At 43.7% G+C, this 22,199-nt stretch overlaps 1 protein-coding gene across 1 annotated transcript in view; it reads left to right on the forward strand.

The window, feature by feature from the left end:
- Positions 1-1,849: 1,849 nt before the first annotated feature.
- LOC138527759 (matrix metalloproteinase-18-like) overlaps positions 1,850-22,199 on the forward strand; it is a 31,487-nt gene continuing 11,137 nt past the window's right edge. Inside the window, exons 1-7 of the mRNA XM_069639041.1 lie at positions 1,850-2,028; positions 3,437-3,678; positions 10,584-10,732; positions 10,822-10,947; positions 15,832-15,993; positions 16,338-16,458; positions 18,491-18,624. Of these exons, the coding sequence (XP_069495142.1) occupies positions 1,924-2,028; positions 3,437-3,678; positions 10,584-10,732; positions 10,822-10,947; positions 15,832-15,993; positions 16,338-16,458; positions 18,491-18,624 (1,039 nt within the window). The 5' untranslated portion in view covers positions 1,850-1,923. The remainder of the gene's footprint in view (positions 2,029-3,436; positions 3,679-10,583; positions 10,733-10,821; positions 10,948-15,831; positions 15,994-16,337; positions 16,459-18,490; positions 18,625-22,199) is intronic.

Below are 22,199 nucleotides of genomic sequence, written 5' to 3' on the forward strand. Positions count from 1 at the left end.
GCCCGGCATAGCAAGTCACCCTGAGCTCATCCCCAAATCATCACCCACCATTCTGAGACATTTGCTGATGACTTTAACAGCCGATGACTTCGGATGATGTGGGAATGACTTGAATGTAGTTTGATGATCATCGGATGACTCCAGGATGATCTCTAAAGTCATCCTTTTAGACTAGGGCTGGACTCTGTATCGATTCTACACCTGGCATTGGGCAGACCAGGACATGCATCTGTGTTGCTGCACTCGCTATAGTGCTCTCGGCACGGTGCTCTCATGATGAGACACGGCGGTCAGCACCGCGCTGCAGTGATGAGAGGGAGCGCTGCGCCAGGAGCCTGGTTCTCAGCCCGGTGCTCCATCTCATCAAGGGAGTGCCGCATAGAGTTTCCTGGCGCTAGTGATGCTATCCATATTCCCCGGCCCACACCTGGCAGATGCGGCTTGAGCATTTTTAACCCCTACCCTCCCCCTTAATCCAAAGGGGGTGGGTGACTCTGCCCCCTTAAGCTTCACCAGGCCACATCTGGCAGGCGTTACCTGGTTTCTCCAACTTAACCACCACTCGCCTTGCTGGGCCGTGCCATCGGACGGAGCCCGGCTGGGATTTAAGCCCCTCCCTCTCACATAAAATTGTATGTAGTTGCTGGGAAATAGGCCTTTCCAAGCAACCATTCCAAGCACAGAGCCTTTTGTTCTTCTTTTGTTCTTGTTACCTTCAATACCCTAGCCATAATAACTATACAGGGAGTTATGAGCCCTTAAGACCATGTTAAATTCCATTGCTATGCTCGGGCCTTTAACTTGTTCATCAGGGTACATATCCCCCGCACCCCATGGCTATTGGGGTAGGGCAATAAAGCTTAACTATGACCTGAACCTGTGTACAGATTATGCAGCTGCCATCAGTCAGGACAGGACATAGAACCGTAAAATTGAGATGTGTGCAGACTTTCCAGATGACATCAGCCATACTATGACTTGAACCTGTGACTCTTTCATTTGCACAGATTCTATAACTGCCATCAGGCAAACCAGGACATGGATCTGTGATGCTGACATGTGTACAGATTCTACATCTGCCACACCAAGTCTTTAACCTGTGACACTGAGTTGTGTACAGAGCCTTCTGCTGTCATGCTATGGCTTGCATCTGCAACACTGAGATGTACTGACTCTGCCATCAGTCATCCAGGAAGTGGTCCTAGCACTCAGACCTGCGTAGAAATTCTCCATCGGCCTTCAGCCAGGCTGTGACTTGATCCTGTGACATTGAGATGTACTGATTCTGCCTTCAGCCAGGCCGTGACACTGAGAAGCACTGATTCTGCCTTCATCTCATCCTGTGACACTGAGAAGCACGGATACTGCCTTCAGCCAGGCCATCACTTGATCATGTGACACTGAGATGTGCCCATATCGTCCTGCTCCCGAGACAGGACTGGAAGCCCTGACTCTGTGATGTGCAAAGATCTTACAGTCAGATTTTACCATCAGTCACACAGGTTCCTACGAAGCTGAGGTGTGCACACTTTCCCGACTGGCATTCACCCAATTGAAGTGTCACCAGCTGATGACGGCCAGGTGTAGGGGTTTATGAAGAAAAAGTTTTCGGAACCACAAAGTAAGCTGCGGCTAGCATTTAGTGTGTCATTTATGGAAAGCCCAATCACACATTGTTTGCTTCCAAGAACGCTTTCACCTTCTGAATCATAGGAAGGGCTTGTGAAATCCTTTGTTTATCTCCATCAATGTGATGCCATGAGCGGATCTTGCGATGTCAGCTTCCTGTGGTGAATGCCTGAGGGCGGGATGCGAGAGGCTGCTGATACTCAGCGCCTATTTATACCGAGGTATCGGGAGACAAGGGGACAGAGCCAGACAGAGTCCTTCTCACAAGGCACTGCTTCCGGACTGCTGAGGAGAATGAAGGGCCTGGCCATTGTGCTGCTAACATGTGCAACATGTGCATGTGCCTTCCCAGCAGCTTCCGAAACACAAGAGCAAAAGGAAACGGAACACGTGGCTAAGGTGTGTATTTTAACTGCGAGTAGTAGAGACTAAAGGAATGTGCTTGCTTGTTTGCTATCTGTGTAGATGTGTGTATTGAGCTCCATGCACACTGTACAGTGAACCAGTGGCTGTGCTGCCAGTCTGGGAGCTCCTACTTCAGAAAAGAGAATGTTTAGCTGTTCGTTTACGTTACTCAAAGAAGTCACAATGAGTAACTCGGGCTTGCCTTTGTCTCATTCCTGACCTACAAAGAGCAAGCAAGGAGTAAGCTGGAGTTACTCATAGTAACCTCTCAGTGACTCAACTAGCCCCCTGCAGGTTTAAGTCAATGGTAAGTCAGAGGTATTTATATTTACTTTTCTGGTATAATAATTACAGGGTTGTCCAACTCCATGCCTCGAGGGATGGATCCATGCCGGTTTTGCAGGCTACCCCTCATTGATATTCATGTGATACATTTTCATATGATGATTATAAATGTAGGCACATTTGTCCTCATGAATATTAATGAGAGCCATCCTGAACACCCATCAGGATTCCGGCCCTGCAGGCCCAGAGTTGGATCTGCCCATCCCTGTCTTGCTCTTCACTCGCACCGGCAGGATGACTTGTGTTCCCTAAAAGTGGTGTTCCAGTTCAGTTATCAGCGATGGCAGAAGTCTGATCATCAGTGATGTCACACTTCAGTAGTCTCAGCGCATCATCCAACTGTTGACGAAAGCTGGGCACACATGAGAGACATTTCACTTCGCACATTACATTGAATGGCATTATTGCATGCAAACAACCAGACAGTAGCAGAGCGCCTTATTGCACTAGTGCAGGTTTGTCTCACTCCAGGCCTCGAGGGCCGGATCCATGTCAAGTTTTCAGGATACCCCTCAATATTCATGAGATAAATTTACATACAATGATTCTAAATGTACGTACATTTTTTCTCATTAATATTAATGAGGGATATCCTGAAAACCCATCAGAAGCATGGCCCTGAGGCCTACAATTGCACAGCCCTGCCCTAGCGCAATGAGGCGCTCTGCTACTGTCTGGTTGCTCGCCTGCAATTATGACTACACAGCACTACACCATCTCAGTCTCAGTACATATTGTGATAAGGGTGACAATCTAAAGAGGCCAGTTGGAATTGCAAACTGCGACCATCAAGTTGAATACACATTTCAACAGTTGGTGCATTGATCCACCGAGCAATTGTGAGCTTGATTATATAGCATTTAATAAAAAAATACAGTGAATAATAATAATGATGATTATAATTATTATAATAATCGATATTATAATACCATATTTGTTTGCAGTCCTCGGCTCCGGATTCCTGACACTTCTATGTGCTTGCTGTAATAATAGCGGCTAACATAAAGAACCACAGCCATTTCATAACAAATATTGTGCCAATCCCTCTTCTTTCCAGGAATATCTGAAAAAATACTATAACCTCACTACGGATGAGATGACTTTTCGATCCCAAAACAGAAACCCTTTTGTCGGAAAGCTTCGAGAAATGCAGAGGTTCTTCGGGCTGCAGGTGACTGGGAAGCTGGATCCTGACACCCTGGGAGTGATGCAGAAGCCCCGCTGTGGGGTCTACGATGTGGCGGATTACAGCACCTTCCCTCGGCGGCCGGTGTGGAAGAAAACCCAGCTGACCTACAGGTAACGCTCTATGGAAGCACGCAACGGTTGGGCGGGACAGGATCTCCTCTGAACCCCTGCTGCAGGTGAGCCCAGCCAGCACACAATGTGCAGCCTTTCCTCTGGGTTCCTTGGAAGAATCCATCGGCGTCCAGTGCTGTTGCACAGCTTCAGCTGCACACCCCCAGTGTGTGCATGACTACACACACTGGGGGTGATTCACAAACAGAGGAGTGGTAGCAAATCTGGCTTACTTCTGAAAAAGGAAGAGTAGCTCAGGAGTAAGTCAGGGGTAGTACTGAATCACTGAGGGAGCACGGCTGACAATTGTTTAAGATGAGACACTTAATGAATGTGTGTGCATTATTACATTTACTGATGATTGCAATTCATACATTGACATGGCATACTGTGGCCCTGATTCACAGAGCTTTTTTCAGTGGGATTTTCCTATAGAATAATTGAATGTGAATCAGGACCAAGGAGTGGATCACAATGATTTATACTGAAGTGCATCGTGACTCAGGATCTGCCCGTGATGCAGCATTGTTTCAAGATGCCCATGTGCAATTCCAAAAGGATTTGCCCAAGAGCACCTCAAGCTTTGCTCCATGTTAAGGCTCTGGGACTCAGGCATCAGGTGCACATGAGTGATGCTCAAGAGCACATCCAGTGATTTCCATGTTAAGGCTCTGGGACTCAGGCATCAGGTGCACATGAGTGATGCTCACTGGCCCCCCCCAGATTTTCTCCATGTTAAGGCGTTGGGAGTTAGGCATCAGGTGCACATTGTTATTGTTATTGTTATTTTGCATTTATATAGCGCCTTATATACCATTGGTATGGTCTGAAGGCGCTGGTAGGTTGAACGCCCTCGGGAACCGAAGTTCAGGTCAGTATAGAGAGTAGAGGGAGTCCAAAAGTGCGTGTGCGCACTAGGTATGTGTGCAGCTGGTGCGGAAATCGAGTGGTAGCTGCTTCTTAGTTGTAGGTGTGGTGGTTGAGAGGTCAGGAGTATGTGTTTGCTCTGGTCGGTTTTACCCAGAACGAGTGTGGCTGCGTTAGGCCTGAGGAGAACGCCTGGCTGGGGGGTGTGAATCCAGCAATGATTACTTAGAGTGATGTGGAGTAAGAGGGAGATGTGGATATGAGAACAGTTATACCGAATGGTGTCATAGTATCTCTGTGTTCTAGATGAGTGGTGGTGTAAGAGGGAGAGTAAGCGTGGGGTGTGGTAATGATGTATGTTTTCAAGTGTTTCCTTCATTCCAAAGCATATTAAGCATCGTCTGTTGTACATATTCGTCCGTTCCTCATATTCGTCCGCTCCACACATTCGTTCAGTCATTATCATCGTCTAGTTCACACCCTCGTACACTTCTAAATGCTGCTGGGAACAGTTCTGAATTCAACTTTCACAGAGAGGCTATTGGGTGCAACTTTCAAGTGTAACTGGGTATACTTCTAAAATGCTATTGGGTACACTTCTAAATGCAGGTGGGAACCGTTTTACAATCAGCTTTCAGATAGGCTATTGGGTGCAGCTTCTAAATGCAATTGGGTGTATTTCTAAAATGCTGTTGGATACACTTCTAATTGCAAGAGGGTACAATTCCAATTCAACTTTCTCTGAGGAGGTGCGGGGTACAGTTCTAGTTGCGAGGGGGAACAGTTCTTAATTCAACTTTCACAGAGAGGCTATTGGGTGCAAACTTTCAGGTGCAACTGGGTACACTTCTAAATGCAAGTGGGAACAGTTCTAAATTTTAGCTTTCACAGAGAGGCTATTGGGTGCAGCTTCTGAATGCCATTGGGTACACTTCTAAATGCCATTGGGTACATTTCTACATGTAAGAGAGAACAGTTCTAAATCAACTTTCTCACAGAGGCTAACCGGCGCAACTTCCAACTCTAATTGGATACACTTCCAGGAGCAGGTGGGAGCGGTTCTAATGCGGGTAACGGATTTAAATTCAACTTTCGCAGAAAGGCTATTGGGTGCAGATTCTAAATGCAATTGGGTAGACTTCTAAATGCCGTTAGGTACACTTCTACATGCAAGAGGGAACAATTCTAATTCAACTTTCTCAGAGAGGCTATCCGGCGCAACTTCCAACTGCAATTGGGTACACTTCTAAATGGAGGTGGGAGCAGTTCTGATGTGGGTGGTAACAGATCTAAATTCAACTTTCACAGAGGCTATCGGGCGCAGCCTCTAAATGCGACTGAGTACACTTCTAAATGCAGGTGGGAACAATTTTAAATTCAACTTTCACAGAGAGGCTAATTGGGGACAGCTTCTAAATGCAAATTCTAGTGTATCTTTCTCAGAGGGCTATCCGGCGTACTTCTAAATGCTAACATTCACAATTCCATCTAAGAGTGGACATGCTAACATTCACAATTCCATCTAAGAGTGGACATGCTAATATTCACATGAGTGATGCTCAAGAGCACATCCAGTGATTTCCATGTTAAGGCTCTGGGACTCAGGCATCAGGTGCACATGAGTGATGCTCACTGGCCCCCCCAGATTTGCTCCATGTTAAGGCGTTGGGAGTTAGGCATCAGGTTCACATGAGTGAGGCTCACTGGCATCCCCAGATTTGGTCCATGTTAAGGCTCTGGGACTCAGGCATCAGGTGCACATGAGTGATGCTCAAGAGCCCATCCAGTGTTTTCCATGTTAAGGCTCTGGGACTCAGGCATCAGGTGCACATGAGTGATGCTCAAGAGCACATCCAGTGATTTCCATATTAAGGCGTTGGGAGTCAGGCATCAGGTGCACATGAGTGATGCTCAAGAGCACATCCAGTGTTTTCCATGTTCCATGTAATGTTTTGGGTTTTGGGTTTCTTCAAGCCTAGCATATGCATAGTGGGTTTCAAGCAGAATGAATGGCCTTGTGGTAATCCTGGTGAAAGGTGTCTGTCCAAAGGAACCAGGATGCAGTGTGGTGGGTTAAGCCATCAGCCATCAGGTGCCCATGAGTGATGCTCAAGAGCACCTCGAGTTGTTTTTCCATGTTAATGCTTTGGGAATCAGGCATCCGGTGCACATATGTGAGGCTCACTAGCATCATCCAATTTGCTGTAGTGCAAATGTGTGTGATTCATGCAGGTGATGCAAAAGATTCTTTAACAAAGAGTGTGTGGCTTGCAGAAGCATTGCGGAACACACAACTTCTCAAACCCTTTTCAGTGACATTTTATAATATTGTTACGGTACAGCCCGTGACAAGCTGGGAGTGGCGGTCATGGCAGTAGCACAGATGCTTAAGTAAAGCACATCACTTACTTCTATACCGAATGAATTCAAGGTATAGTTTTGTTATGCAACACATTCCGGACATCTCTATGGAAGCTGCATAGTTGGGTTAAAAGTCCACGACCTACGCATCACCAGGGGAAATGCAATGTGACAAAGTCACATCACTGCTACCATGATGCAAAATGAGACAGGTGTGTGTAGTGTATGCTGATGGTCGGGGCAATACCCAGTTGGAGTTATCTGAAAGAGTGATATATAGGCAAATAACCTTCACTGACATCTTTTCTATGTAAATATTCTTGTGGATATCCTGGATTTTATAACCGGGCGAGTCATCAAGCCCGTCCCTGATCAATACACGCCTTACATCAATTTGATCGAACACTGCTCTCGGATACCAACATTCTCCTTTCTGTTCTACTGTTCATTTGCAGCCACCACAGTATGGCCGCACATATGCATAGTGACAGTTAGAATGAGGATTAGTTACATTTGTATGGATGTATGTGTGTGTATGTATGTATGCCAATATCAGGTATTTGAAAGCAAGCTACTAGGCTGAAAGCAATGGAATGGTATTTGTGATGGGGTATGTATGGGTGACAGCTGGAGTTATGCTGGCTGGGGCATACAGCTTAGATTTCTAGCTGAGTTACTCTTTATTTAGTTTGTACTTCAGTTCCTTCCTGAGCTGTTCTAGTATTGGAGCTATGCTATGCATATGTCTGCTGTTGTACCATTTGGTGTTTGTGACTAAATGACCACTGTTCTGCAGGAGTACATGGACGAGCTGTAGCTAGACCGCCCACTCAGCCCTCACAGTACTATAAACCAACAGTGATTCCAATCATCAGGCACAGCTAAGAGCTATACCTCCTTAGCCTTTTGCGGTTACGTGGGTGAAGGGCAGGCTGTACTCCCATGAGGGGTGTGAATGTGAGACAGCAGCGACCGATACATCAATAGTACATCAGTTCAAAATAAAGGAATGCTTGATTCAGGTTCTAAACAATATATATGAACACTACATAACCCACCCCTGTAGAAAGAACACAGAATATGCAGAATGCAGATGATCCAAGTGCTCTGGGTATAGTAGAGGGGGTGAACGCAAATCAATCATAAACAATGCGCCAAAAAGGATATTGGTTATTGAAGCCTTCAGTAGCTCGGCCAAATTCTCTGATACAATGTTATAATGCTGACCTACGTCATTCATGTGCAATTCATTATGGTTAAACTTTAAATATAAATTTAAATTTGTAGAAAAATATTTGGGAGTGAGAGATTAAAGTTTATGAAATGTTTTAGCATGTATTGGTCCTGTCTGATATGATGTATGATTACTCCGAAGCAAGAGACTTCACATGAGACCAATAACTATGGGTATCAGAAGGCTTTTTGTGTGATTCAAATGTAATTCAGATGTAATTTACATTAACTTTCTGATAGTAGTATATCAGTGTTTGTGTGAATACCATGTTCAGGCATGAATTATAGCAAAATTTAGGAGTAACTCCACCCTTGCATAGCTTTTGCCAAAACCAGATTCTTTGAGAATCAGACCCTATGTCTAAATATTCAGTATTTAAGTTCCAAAGGAGGTATTTAGCAGTGGAACTTTTACAACAAATATTCATATAGATGAAAGCAAATCGTACAATAATAAAATAGATAACAGAACATAATTCCATACAACCAATCAATACAAGGGAATGCAAAAGTAGTAGAAACATACTTAGGGGTCTTTCTGATCTACTAGAAGAGGGTGAAATGACGAAGAATGAGGTCACTGTCTAGGGGCAGATTCCGAAAAGGCAACCAGTAGACTCTCTGACCTCATTCTGGAGGGGTACTTTGATTCACAAGCAATTTACTCTGAGGAACTCTTGACTTACTCCTGGCTTCCTCTGAGTAAGTCAAGAGTAAGTCAAGAGTTAGTCATCGTAACTTCTTTGTGAATCGACTAGCCCTCTTCAGTGGTAAATCTTTGTGTCTGCTGAGATTAATGTAAACTGAGCAATCATGCTAATTATCGCTTTGATCAGAAACTGACAGGTAAAGGCATGCAGAGTCTGGGCTACATCAGAATACAACACGTGAATTGCTGTATATTCCTGGTTTAAATATGAGAATCATATTTTAGAAAGAAATTTCAGCCGGTAGCCAAGTAAAGAGCTAGGTTGGCACAGGTGTTTGGCATTCATAATGTCATCACATAGACCTTTCGTATCCCAAGATACCTCAGTGGCACGTGATTATATTTTATTCTGGTAACAGAATAACGTATCTATTCAGGCTGTTCCCATTCTTTCAGCTGCTATCTTGGTGTGCATGCTTAGTGCAATGCTTGTCTACCTCGATGTCTGAAAGACGCGCACAATCAGTTATTACAATCCTGAACTGTCACTTTGACCTCCGATCTCACTGCAGAAGCCAAGCAGATGTGCAGGGTTGCCTATAAATCGCTTCACAGATCCCAGGGTGGGTTAGAAAATCAGGATTTTGTAAAACAAGAACAACGTGAACAATACAAGATATTATTCATGATTTCATGTGAGGGGTGGCATTATTAGCAACCTCATGAAAGTTTTGAGAGAACAATAGAGGAAGTATTATGGAAATCTTCGCAGCTTGTACAACACAAAGAGAATGCATGCTCTGGTAATGTGCCGGCCATCATTAGCACAGAACATGTCCCAATGTCCCAAATGTGTGTTGCTACATATGACCAGCGTGCAATACTGTACAAAGATAATGTGTGAAATGTGTACATTGCAAATATGTCCGGGCTATATTGCACACACATGCGCTCTCTTCCTAGTACACCCGCATACAAACATTTGGTTAATACCAGCCTTCGATATAAGCTAGTTCTTGCATCTGGCAGTAAAACATTCCACTTGATCTTTCACTATTTTTAAACTTTTCATAAATTAAAGAGGCATTTATTTGCAGGAGGGGTGATTAAAAGGCTTTGCAATGTGATAGGTTCTCATTCTAACATCGAAATATATTTATTGACACGTTCACATCATTTGTAAGTCATAGGGCCTCATTACAAGGTTGGAGGTAGTCTTGACGGTTTCACCGGCAAGGCTACCTCCAAACTCGCATCCGGGTCCGGCACCCGTGAAAGGGGAATCACGGGGTCATTCTGACCTTGGCAGACTCAGTAATTCCCCTTGCACGGGTGCCGGGCCTGGTACATCCCCATGCCCATTTGAGCCCCCATAGGGCTCAATTGGAATGGGGAGGGTGGTAGCAACGGTACAGTCAATAACAGTACCGGTGCTACCATCATGTTCTGCTCGCGGGTGCCAGTACGGCCACCAGGTCCGACCAGTTGCCTGCAAGGGCACCTGCGAGCAGAACCCTTAGTATAGCGGTACGGTAGCAACGGTGCCTGTAGCGATATCAGCGCCACTGTTGCCTCACCACCAAACTCGTAATGAGGCATAGTGTTATCAATCGTATGGGTATGTTAAATTCATCTTAGTTTGTTGAAACAAGTCTAGGTATTTTCATCATCCGCTTCCTCGGCACATGTTTTTGCAATGGGATCACAAATGGAATAAGAGTATTCATTGGGTCGGCGATGCAAAGTTCATGCACATCTCCATGATTTGGTGATTTATTTCTTTTATTATGTTCAGGATTTTAAATTACACCCCTGACATGGCGCAGCAGGATGTGGATACAGCAATTCAGCAAGCCTTCCTAGTCTGGAGTGAAGTGACGCCGCTGCGCTTCATCAGGAAGCACGATGGCCATGCCGATATTTACATCTCCTTTGGAGCCGGCTGTGAGTGCTGTACTAGTATGAGTCCTATGATAGCTTTTAGAATGTAAAGGGAGCAATGCTGGAATATTAATGGTCTACTCTCTTTTTAGATCATGGTGACAATGAGCCCTTCGATGGACCATCTCTAACCTTGGCACATGCCTTCCCGCCGGGAGAGGGTCTTCTAGGTGATGCCCACTTTGATGAAGATGAAAGCTGGACGAAAGGTTCAGAAGGTAAGCTACACCTATGCACTCAAGCCAGAACAAATGTTCTCCTTTGCCCCCAGGTATCTTCCACACGGCAAGGCACTTGTCATCGTCATGTATTATCTCAGAAGACACACAATGGGCCTCATTAGCAGTCTGTCGGGCTGGAAACAAGGATGTTGGCAAGATTACCGGTACCCTTGTTTCTGGACCACCACACTCCGAGTTTGCCTGTTGGGCCATCGTGCCCGGCAGGTCTGACCTGCCGGGCACAGTAGCCCAGGTAGGCATACTTTTACCGGAAGCACTGACACTGTTAGCAACGGTACCAGTGCTTCCGTCTCCCCACTCCCACAGAGTCCTATGGCACTCTATGGGAATGGGGAGTTCCAAATTCTGGTGCCTGACTTCCAGCGTCGCCGGGACTTGTAATGTCCTGGTGGCACTGGGAAGTCAGGCGCTCGATTCAGTGTTTCTGGGTTACCGCCAACCTCGTAATGAGGCCCAATGTATCCTTTTCCATGATATATAATACCTGCCATCAGTTAAGTTATGAAAACATCATTCAAATGTAATGAACGTACTTTCATAAGTGGAATTAGGGATGTGATTGCGCCCTGTGCATAAGGACATCCTGTACTGTGTTTAAGCCTATGTAATTTGTTATGTCTATAGCATTGTTAGTGAAGAGAACTAGCGGGAGGCTTTGCAAGCAAAGGAATCAGACTTCTGAGTGGGGTTTGACCCTCTCCACCAGTGTCTAGTTTATTTTTTTATGTAAATTGTTGTAACCTAAACTGCACAGTGTTTAATTGAAACTCACTGCAGGCATTCCATTCCTGTGTGTATACGATACAGTGAGAAAAGCACCCCTGATGTTTTTAGTAACATAGCTGTGCTCAAAGCTGGGCTCTACCTTTGACTAGAGGGAGGAGTGAAGGGGAGCTCAAGACGAACAGCGACTTTCACATACATGCTGTCAGGCCTGATTATAAGACACGCTGCGTTGTCTTCTAAGACTGTGGGAGCAATATCTCTTTATATCAACAGCCATGACAACTGGAAAATTAAAAGAAAAGAACATTGCTTGCTTGGGTGGTGGAACATGGACATTTAGACTAATGGCATGAACACCTGCACGATCCCTTTCAAGCAATGGTCACCTACGAGCAAGCTTACATGCTAAATGTAGGAGGTTAAGCTGACATCCTACAGCCTCAGCCAGTTCCTCAAGACTTCTGATGCCCTACCCAAAGCTGCAGGTGATTTCTAAGGGCCTACTCTATAGTGTTGAATACATAGTGCATCACTGCAATGGAGCCCAGATTTGATAATGCGTTAAATAGCTGAAAAGGGCACATTATTTAAATTATTTGGCCTTTCTATCACCTTACATACACCTTACAGTCACATAAATACCCACCTGCCTTATTCAGTTCTGTAGAAGCTGGTCCAGCAATACATAGTACTCCTGATTGGCCCATTATAAATCCAGGACTTGGTGTTGGTGGGAATTCGATGACTAGAAACACGTAAAGCACTTTACACTGAAGATCTCTTTATATAATACACACATACATATCATAGTTAATAATGGGTGGAGAGGCAGAGAAAAGGCACTGGTCACCTGCAGGGAGCTTCCATTTGACAAATGGCAGGTTTTTAGTGCCTGAGTTTGACAGCTCCCCTATAAGCATTGGCCTCCTAGTGGTGAGCCAAGTGGGTAAATGTACACGTTTAGGCTGAAGAAATTCTACTTCCTCTGCCAATTTTCCCTTGACAAGTGATGATAAGCTTTAATCAAATAGCGGAACATGAAGCAAGCATGTTATCATATAGCTTGCACACCCCGGCATGGGGTTGAACATGGGCTTTAGTAGCCCTAGCATTGGTATGCGGATATTTCATTTTTTTTCTGACCGGAGATTAGCTCAGCGTGAGCCCATCTCTCATCCGAGAAAGTTTAAAAAATAAATACGGCCAGCGCCATTAAAATGGAAAAGGGACCATGTCCCTTTTCAGAAGACAGCAGCGATGAAAAACATATTCCAAAATTGCAGTGCAGGCGGTGAAAGCACAATCGCGTCCAGGAAAGGCAACTTGTGATTGGTCAATCTGTCTTTCCCGGTTGCGAATGCAAATTATTTTATTTTTGCTGTTATGGCATGACATGGTGGTTTTCAGGTTCACACTGAAGGTGTGGATTTACATTTTGCAGGAAGCCACACCTGTCGTCTTTGGATTGAATGCAAGTGCAAAGTATCCTTAAAAATTGCTGAGGTGGAGGAGTAGAATAGTCCCATCTGGACAAGATACTGCTGGATGGCAAAGGAGAGAAGGTGGCAACCTAACGAAAAAAAGAAATCAAGAGATTGGTGGAATCACTATGCAAGGGGAAATCACCTAACATTACAGTACAACTTAGGGCCTGATTTAAAACACCTTTTCAAAGTAATTTCTCCATGGCAAGAGACTTTTGTAAATCAGACACTAATAATCATATTCATGTCAACATGCCCAACAACAAAATACTGTAGAACTACGGATTTTCCCATTTTAAAATTTTAATGCTTGACTACAAGTCCAGAATTAAAACAAAATCTTGGCCAATCAACACGCAAAAAATAATCAGGGATGCTGAATACCCAAATAATTGTTTACGTTGCACAACACATTATTATACATTGTTATACATTGTAATCAGGGAGGTCAATTAATGATATGAGTTCTTTGTTGGCCATGATCTAACCTAGCTGTTCACTTCCCAGGCATCATATGGGTCACAAAACATTTGTTTTGACAACCTACTTTAAGCCCAAGACTCCACGTGCAAGTTGGACCTAGAATGAATGGCCAGGCATGATGGCCCTGTTGAATGAACCTTGTTGAATGACAAGGTGGCACCAAGCCAGAGCAATAGACAGGCACACACAAAGCTATGCTGGCCACATCTTTGGCACATTTGAATGAAATAGCCGTTGCGAGCAAGATGAAGAGCAGGATGTCCAAATGTCACTCTAAAGTACAGCTGTACCCTGGCTCCTGAACCTCATGACTTGGGTGTCTGGGCAATTATCTTGACTACGATCTTGAAAGTGGTTGCTGTTGTAGCAAAATAATACGTTCGTTGTTCACCCGTTACACAATTATTGCGTTCCATCTACAATCACATCATATTCATAATGCAGAGAAATAGGAGGAACGTGGTGTTCATCAAACAGCTTGCTTTTTCAGTACCCCAATTTCGTCCCTGACGCTAATGACAGGATGCACCTTTCTGCAAGTGCACCGGACATGCTCGCATTTTAGAGACACGCATCTTATTCAGTTTCATCCCACATGACCATTGAGGCCTGTGCCAAGCATGTCAGAGTGAGCATTCAGTTTATTAACAGAACGTTAATACGTATGTTCCCGAGATAGTGATAGCCTAAAGGAGCTCCATGATGCTGCACACCCTCCAATAATTAGGAATTAAGCAGAGGGAGAATGAGCAGTGGATGTGAGGGTAGTGCCAACCATATTCAGAGGGATTTTGTACAGGGGCTCTATTATCGACTGTGCAACTGAGTGTTATCTAAATGAGCCCCCCCTCCCCGCAATCCTGGACTATGAATAGAACTTTGCTAGAAAGAAGGCTGAAGCTGCTATTTTACAGAAGTGTATTGGTCGTAAAGAGGATGTCTTCGCTGTCCAAGGATTCACAGTCAACTGATTCTGGGTAGATCCCAGGGCTGGAACACACACATTCTAGAATATAACTGAATGCATAATGACGCTACTGCATGTGCTCATATGTGTATAGTTCTGAGATATTTTACTGACACCCTAAACTCCTAAAATTCCGATTAGGAAAACATCTCTTGTTCGTAGCGTGAGATGCCTACAACACAACTCCCTTTGCTTAAAAATATATCCCCATGCCATGGGGAGCCAGTGCATGCCATGACAAAAAGGCCCTTATGTGCTTTTCTTGAAAAGATCAAAGTCAATGGGACTGATTTACAAAAGCACCCTTGAAAGAGAAACCCCCATTGCAAAATGCTTTGTAAATCAGACCCAGTGTAATATTACATCCCCAACATGAGCACAGGCACTGCAGGCTGAGCTGATCAAATCCTACACAAAGATAACTAAACAATACATTAAAATATTAATAAGTCAACAAATGTTTTCATTGTGAGGGGGTCAATTGTGTGTTCTTGCTTACAGGTTTTCCTATTTGGCAAAGAGCAGCTCTACTATATGTGAAATTCTAAACAAGCTTAACATGTTATGTCTAATTTGGGTTAATAGGAACATCCAAGTTTGCGCCTTAGATGAGTGTGATATAAAATGTTAGCTGAAATATATTTGGAAGTATCATAAACACTTTAATAGTAATATTCATGAAATAGTAAAATATGCCCCTTTAAGTAAACAACGAGACCTTATCACTTTTAAGGTGAATGCCAAATAAAGGCACATTTTGATTTGACCTGCTGGGCTTAGTGGAATTAGGAAAGTACAATGGCTAGTTTGAAAGAAAGTTGGGAGTAGATCCTTCTGGCATTAATGCGCTTTTCTGCCTGCCCCTGGGCTCCTCCCTCTCTAGCGTGTTGATACCTTTGGGCGACCCTGCGCTTTATAAAATTACGTAACATAACATAACAATGCAGGTGATTAATGAGAAACTGCTGGTACCAATGAAAGGGCACCCCTGCTTTCACCAGTGAGCATGTACCAGGGAAGAAAGACCCCCCTGATACCAGAGACATAGAAAGGAGTTGAAAGAGACACAGCATTATTCCGAGTGAGATAAGGTAAATCAAACTCAGACAGTGGGCACATTGATTACCTTCATTTCTGAAGGGGAAAAATATATGAGAAAATGCTCACCATCAATTTGTGTCAAAAATGCTTCCCTTCTAGGTGTGAATTTGTTCCTTGTGGCTGCCCATGAATTTGGCCACTCACTGGGTCTTCATCATTCCAATGTGCCTGGCGCCTTGATGTACCCAACTTACATTTATATTGACCCTGAGGAATTCCAACTATCCCACGATGACATCAGCGGCATTCAGTCCCTCTATGGTGAGTACACATCAAATACTGATATTATTTATTGAACCATAATATTATGATTATGTTTGTATCTTTGATCTACAAATCTTTTCTTTATAAAATTTAGATCATTAAACTTTCTATTCATCTGCCTATTTTCACTCAATAATGTTACGTTGTTCTCTTTTTTTCTCTTAACACTCCCATTTTCTCTCATCATACCCGAATTACATTGGCTAAGCAATTGAACTTTTTTGTTTCGATACTTCCTAACTTTGCAGATGTGTATATTATTTACCAGTGCAAAAGAGAAACCTCAATTCACAAAACTCTATCATTTTCTATTTAACTCAGAATGTCTTTATGTTTTGTAGGTCCTCCAACACACACCGTCCCACCAGTCAAACCAACAAAACCAACAGCAGCTTGCAATCACAATGTGACTTTCGATGCAGTTACAACATTCCGTGGGGAGATCTTGTTTTTTAAAGACAAGTAGGTTGACAAAATATCATCTTTTATTCATGTTCAGATTCTGTTTCTTCCCATGAGGCTAGCATCGTATTGTGATATCTCCATGTCTTGAAATTGATTGCACTGAATGAGATCATCCATCCATAACAACAACAAATACATATATAAGTAGGAAAGTCAATTTGAGCCAAGTCGCTCATTCCACAACGCCACCTAGTAGCCATTGCTGGAAGTTCACCTTTAGTTCTGAGCCACAACAGCAAGGCATTGTGGGTATGCAAATTAGCTCAAATGCAAACCTTTTTCACCAAGAATTTGTCTGTATATATATACTCTATGTGAAGTGTGCATGCACTTCATTCATGTTAGGTGCACCCCTCGTCCCTCTTGTTTTGGTGCAGAGAGCTTAATCCAGATAATCAAGGATCCAATAGCCTAGTGGCACTAGCATGCACATTTCTATAATGATCAGCAACTGTACTGTTTTGGGAAAACCTTTCATGACAGCTGAAGTATTTTAGGCCGATACATTGATGTAGCTTTATAGAGTGCACCTAGGTGTATCTACGGGGCACACATAGCAAACAATCAAGGCCAATCCTTTGAAGGGTTCCAAGTTTCGAAGGATGCATGGAGACTGATGTGCTCAGAGGTTGATTGGATAGAAAACAATTAACAGTGAAACAGCGTTAGAGCCAATCTTGCAAATAGGCAGTTAGTGGATAATGTAAAGAACTTTAAAGGAGATTCAGCACCTGATTTGCAAAGCATTTTTCAATGGGATTTTGCCATTGTAAAATGTTTTAGTAAATCAAGTCCTCACTCCTTTAATTGAGAGAGTGAAGAAGGAGTTTGATTTAGTGTGATGTAGTAGGTCCCGGTAACTAACTTGGTAGCCATATTGTTCTAATTGATGCTGTATACGTGGCTGTTCAGGTAAGAGCAGGCAAGATAATTGCCAAAAGTCAAACATGAAGAAATCATTACAGATACCAGAGAACGTAGAATTTAGAGGGTACAAAGGAAAATATTTCCTTGAATCTATTGAAGTCGCCGATGTGAATTTGCAACCCATTGCTAAGGGTTTTTTCTGGATGTATTGTTTCTCTAATTATGCTGAAGCAGCACTGACCATTAGCATCTGGTAGCTGTTAGCAATTAAAAGGATGTGATATTGTCCTGTCACAATTCTTCTCTAGAAAAGTGATATTACTATACCCAGTTTCAAATAAAGTTTGGCTTGATAACACAAAGAATGAAGATAGCTTTTCGCATATAAAAATGGACATTGTGAGATTGACAGCACAAGAAAAGTAAAAAAGTTGCAATTTTGAAACAGTCTCATATATGTATTTTTATATCTTTGATGTAGATGTATTAAAACATAATGCTGCAATACTATAGAAAAATAGCAGGGACAGTGACCCACACCCATAATTTGCAAAATGTGTTTGAAATGATGGAATGCTAGACATGTTTAGAAGTGCCATCATTAGGTGCAACCACAGATTTCTCTTAGATACAAACAAATTGCTCTTTCGTAATAATTAGTACAATTATTTTTCTACAAAGCAGAATTGTGTGCATTATTCTGATTTAGAGTTAATGTGTTTTTTCATATTGTTTGGTGTCTGGATTAATTTAATTGTTTATTTGTTTGCGCATGTCCACTCAACGCTTAACACATTGATATAATGGACCCATTCATAGTATTGAGAATAAATAGGTCTTCATGCCATTCAGCTCTTAAAGATGCCCTTATTTTTGCTATTTTTAAATGTTTAAATATATTTTATTGCTTGTAGCACAAATGTATCTTGAAAGCAGCAGATCGCTTTACAGCAGGACTGTGCCATCATTGGGCGTAGCATTTTATACAGTAGTGCCGTGCTGGTGGAGAAAGGGTGGGGTGTTTACCTGTCTAGCAGGTATTGTTCAAATAGACACATTTTTAGTGTTTTGTGGAATTGGAGGATGGTAGGCTAATTTTGAGCCTCTGCCGGGGTTGAGTTGCTAATGGTATTTTCTTCAAAATGTTATGTTCTCCTTTTAGGATGTTTTGGCGCAAGATCCCAGACAATTCAGAAGTGAGATCCTATTTGGTGGAAACCTTCTGGCCATCTTTACCCTCTGGCATTGAAGCTGCCTATGAAAATCCTGTGGCTGATGAAATTTATTTCTTCAAAGGTAAGACTTCATATGGTAGCCAGGCCAGTTCTGGATGCTTCATAATTGGAAGTAGACCCTATGAGACACAATAGCATTAACAATTGAGGTGTTTATTATTTTGGCAACAAATTTGCTATACAATGGGAAGCGATGGGTAGGCTGGAAGGTGAAAGAGTGTGGTGAGCGTGAGGGAGACCAGAACCAGCACCCGGCAGGAGGAGGAGGGAGGATGGGGAGCAAGAGGGAGACCCCAACCTATCCCTTGGGTGGCAAAGGCATGTGGAGGGGGAGGGAGCCCAACGGCAGCCTAGGGTTGGGAGGATTTGGTGGACTGTGAGCAAGGGTGACGAAGCAATCACAGTTCCAATGCTCTACTGGAGTCCTCAGGAAGACCCGAGGTATTCATGCATATAAGCTTTGGCTAGACAAAGAAGCCGAGAGGTTTGCCCCGTGACCCTGTTGCCTTCACCCAGACACCCAGGCGATGGATGCCCTGTTCTGATGTTTCTTTGCCGTAATGGCTGCTCACATGGTCCAGTGATATTCCCAATCATGGCCGCTGTTGCCCTCTATCAAGCAGGTGGGGGGATTGGATGCAGGAGTTACATCCATATTAGAGTTCAAAAACAGAGAACCTTGCCTTTAGGTTTCTCAGAGATAAGAATTTCCCTTTCTGTGGCACTGAAACCCCAATCCCCCCATTAGTGATTTTCTCAGCCATAGACTGATAACGGTAAATAACGTTTTTAAAATGTACTTCCCTGTCTCGCGTTTGTTAGATACGACACACAATCCAGCAAATTATTTTAGCATGGCCCTATACCAAAGGGTAGGGCTAGGCCTGTCAATACACCGGTAACGAGCATCCAAAAGTGCATGCCAATAACGTCCATTGAAAATCCGTTTCTGTATTTTTGTATACTCATTCGTTATGGCTATTTCATTCATCGTGGGTATCTCATTCATTGTTGGTATCTTGAAAAACCTGGCAGTGAGCCCAGTTCAAAAGGCTTATCACATTCAAGTGTCAGCAAATAGAATGGAAGTTACTGGGAACACTTCTGCAATCATAGTCATTTCATATTTCATTCATATTGGGGAACATTTTTTATTTTTACTGCTATGTCAGAGAGCTTAGAAACCATGGACGTGGCAACGGTGCGCAGTATAAATCAACTTAACGTAACATAACATATATGCCTGAAACATGATTTTGCCACATATGGGAACATAATGGGAGTATTCGTACAACCAGACAGCATTTTTAAAACCGCCTCTTGTTACTATTCGCATAATATGTCCCAGGATGTACTTACTGTTGGCTGCATTTTATGGCAAACCACTTGTGGAAAATATCGCCGGATATCGAGGTAAAATACCCAATAACAAATCTTCTAATGTTACCCCTTCCAAAGGGTGGGTGTAAACATTGCAAACTCCCAGATGTTTTTAGGGGTTGTTTCCCTGCACAAAAGGGATTCACTATCGCATCTCTTCACTCCAGGAAAGAAAGCATGCCCACGGTCCAACAATGGGGACAAAAATGGGGGCATCGCTTATGGCCACCTTCACACCACCTTCCCACTGCAGTGCACGACCTGGTCAAAAATGAAACTTCATGGCATCATGTTGCTTTATGCAGTACCAAAGGGTACAATGGGTACATCAACAGTCTTTTTTTCGATGGTTTTGTGTGAAAAAACGGATCGAAAAATATATTGGTTGGTGGGAAAGTGTATAGAAGGGGTGGGGGGAAGGGAATAATGTTAAATTAATACGGGAGAGGATGGGGGGCCCCTAAAATAAAAAAAAAACATTTTCCATTTGTTTTTTTTGAAAAACAAGTTTCATTAAAAAAACATCGAAAAAAAAGACTGTCATTGTAATAACATAGAACCGTATTGAAGTTATCTCGACTAGTGTACACACTCCATTTCTATCCTCAAAACAAGGAGCAAATGTATTAACATTGTTTCTCAAATATTGCATGTGGATTTTCTGAAATGCCACATGCAGTAGCGCAGGCAATACGTGTCCGTCACAACTGCGGCACTGTCATGGCCAGGCAGATGCCCGGGATCTGAACCTGTGGTAACAATAATTACTGCATGCGGGAAACAATCTGCAACCTCAAAATGAGGGCCTTGGTGATTGCTTGTTAATTATAATTGAATGCCTCAAAAAAGACAGCATAACTGGAAGTATGGTTTCGGGCAGACCCCATCCTCTCACGCTCACGTACAATCACTGACACAAAGTGCAGTACCGTTAGCAACCTTCTTTATTCTCTCTCAATACATAACTAACTTCTTCCCCAACCGCCTTCCCCGTCTCTCCCCTTCCGCCCCCCTTCCCACCCTGGTGCGCGCTCCTCTCTTAAAGGAGCCGTGTCACTTATCTCGCTCACAACATCTCCCCCGCACTTAACATCAAAGCTGGGGCTTATATTTGTTCAATGAGTCTTGTGGGTCTCCGCACAGCCCTTTGTGCTCTTCCCGGGAACTCCCTGGTTTCACCTGTCGATCCGGTTGGTGGATCAGGATCGGCTTTCTCTTCAGGATCCTGGTCATTTCCCACGACTTCCGGAGGTTCTGTCTCTTCGAGATATAGTCTCCTGAAGAATGCTGTGTTTCTGGTGATCTCGCCTGGTTCTCCTACTGTAGTCACCATAGGCCCTTTTATGCTGTTATCACTCGGGGTTCGGCACTGTAGCAAGTGTCTGTCTTTCTGAGTTGCTTTTGTTGGACCAGAACCATTTGTCCCACTTCGAGTTGCGATTCTTTAGCCCTACTTTTCTTGTCGGCCCATTCCTTGGCTCATGCTTTCCTCTCTGCATCCCGTTCCCTTATTATGGCATCCTGTTCCGGGGTATAGTCGTCCCATTGGGGGTTGTGGGTTCGAGGTTTGTATTTTATCATCAGCTCGGCGGGTGTGTGTCCTGTCACATTGTGAGGTGTGTTCCGATATCTCCGAAGCATTCTGCATATTGCCTGTGAGTGTGGTATTTGGTCTACCAGGGCCTTTTGTCGTGTCAGTTTGATGGTTGCCATGAAACTTTCGACCATCCCATTAGCCTGGGGCCAGAGGGGCGTGATCTTCTGGTGACGGAAGCCTAGATGATCGGCAAGTTTCTCAAAGTCACTTCCTTGGAAAGGAGGTTCATTGTCAGTTTTGACGACTGACGGGATGCCCCATTCGCTAAACAGTTCATCGATGATTGGTGCTTCCTCCTGGAAGGATGTAGAGCTTGTTTGCTTGACAAACGGGAATCGCGAGTACTCGTTAATAATTACGAGCAGGTACCCTCCTTCCTCTAGTGGGCCGTAGAAGTCACCTGCAACTCTTTGCCACGGCTTCTCTGGGAGTGGTACTGGCTGCAATGGGTTTGGGTCTGTCTTTCTCGCTGCTTGTTGGCAGGGTCCGCAGTGTGCTCGGACATCCTCTACTATTATGTCCATGTAGGGGAACCACGCATAGCTTCTCAGAATTTTCTTAGTGTTCTATATTCCCCTGTGCCCCTCGTGGGCAATGGCTACTAGCGTTTTCCTCAAATCTTTCGGGGTCACCAGCTGGTTTCCACGTAGTAATATCCC

The sequence above is a fragment of the Ambystoma mexicanum genome, chromosome 7q (assembly GCF_040938575.1).
Source record: "Ambystoma mexicanum isolate Mex_15411 chromosome 7q, UKY_AmexF1_1, whole genome shotgun sequence".
NCBI classification, from domain to species: Eukaryota; Metazoa; Chordata; class Amphibia; order Caudata; family Ambystomatidae; genus Ambystoma; species Ambystoma mexicanum.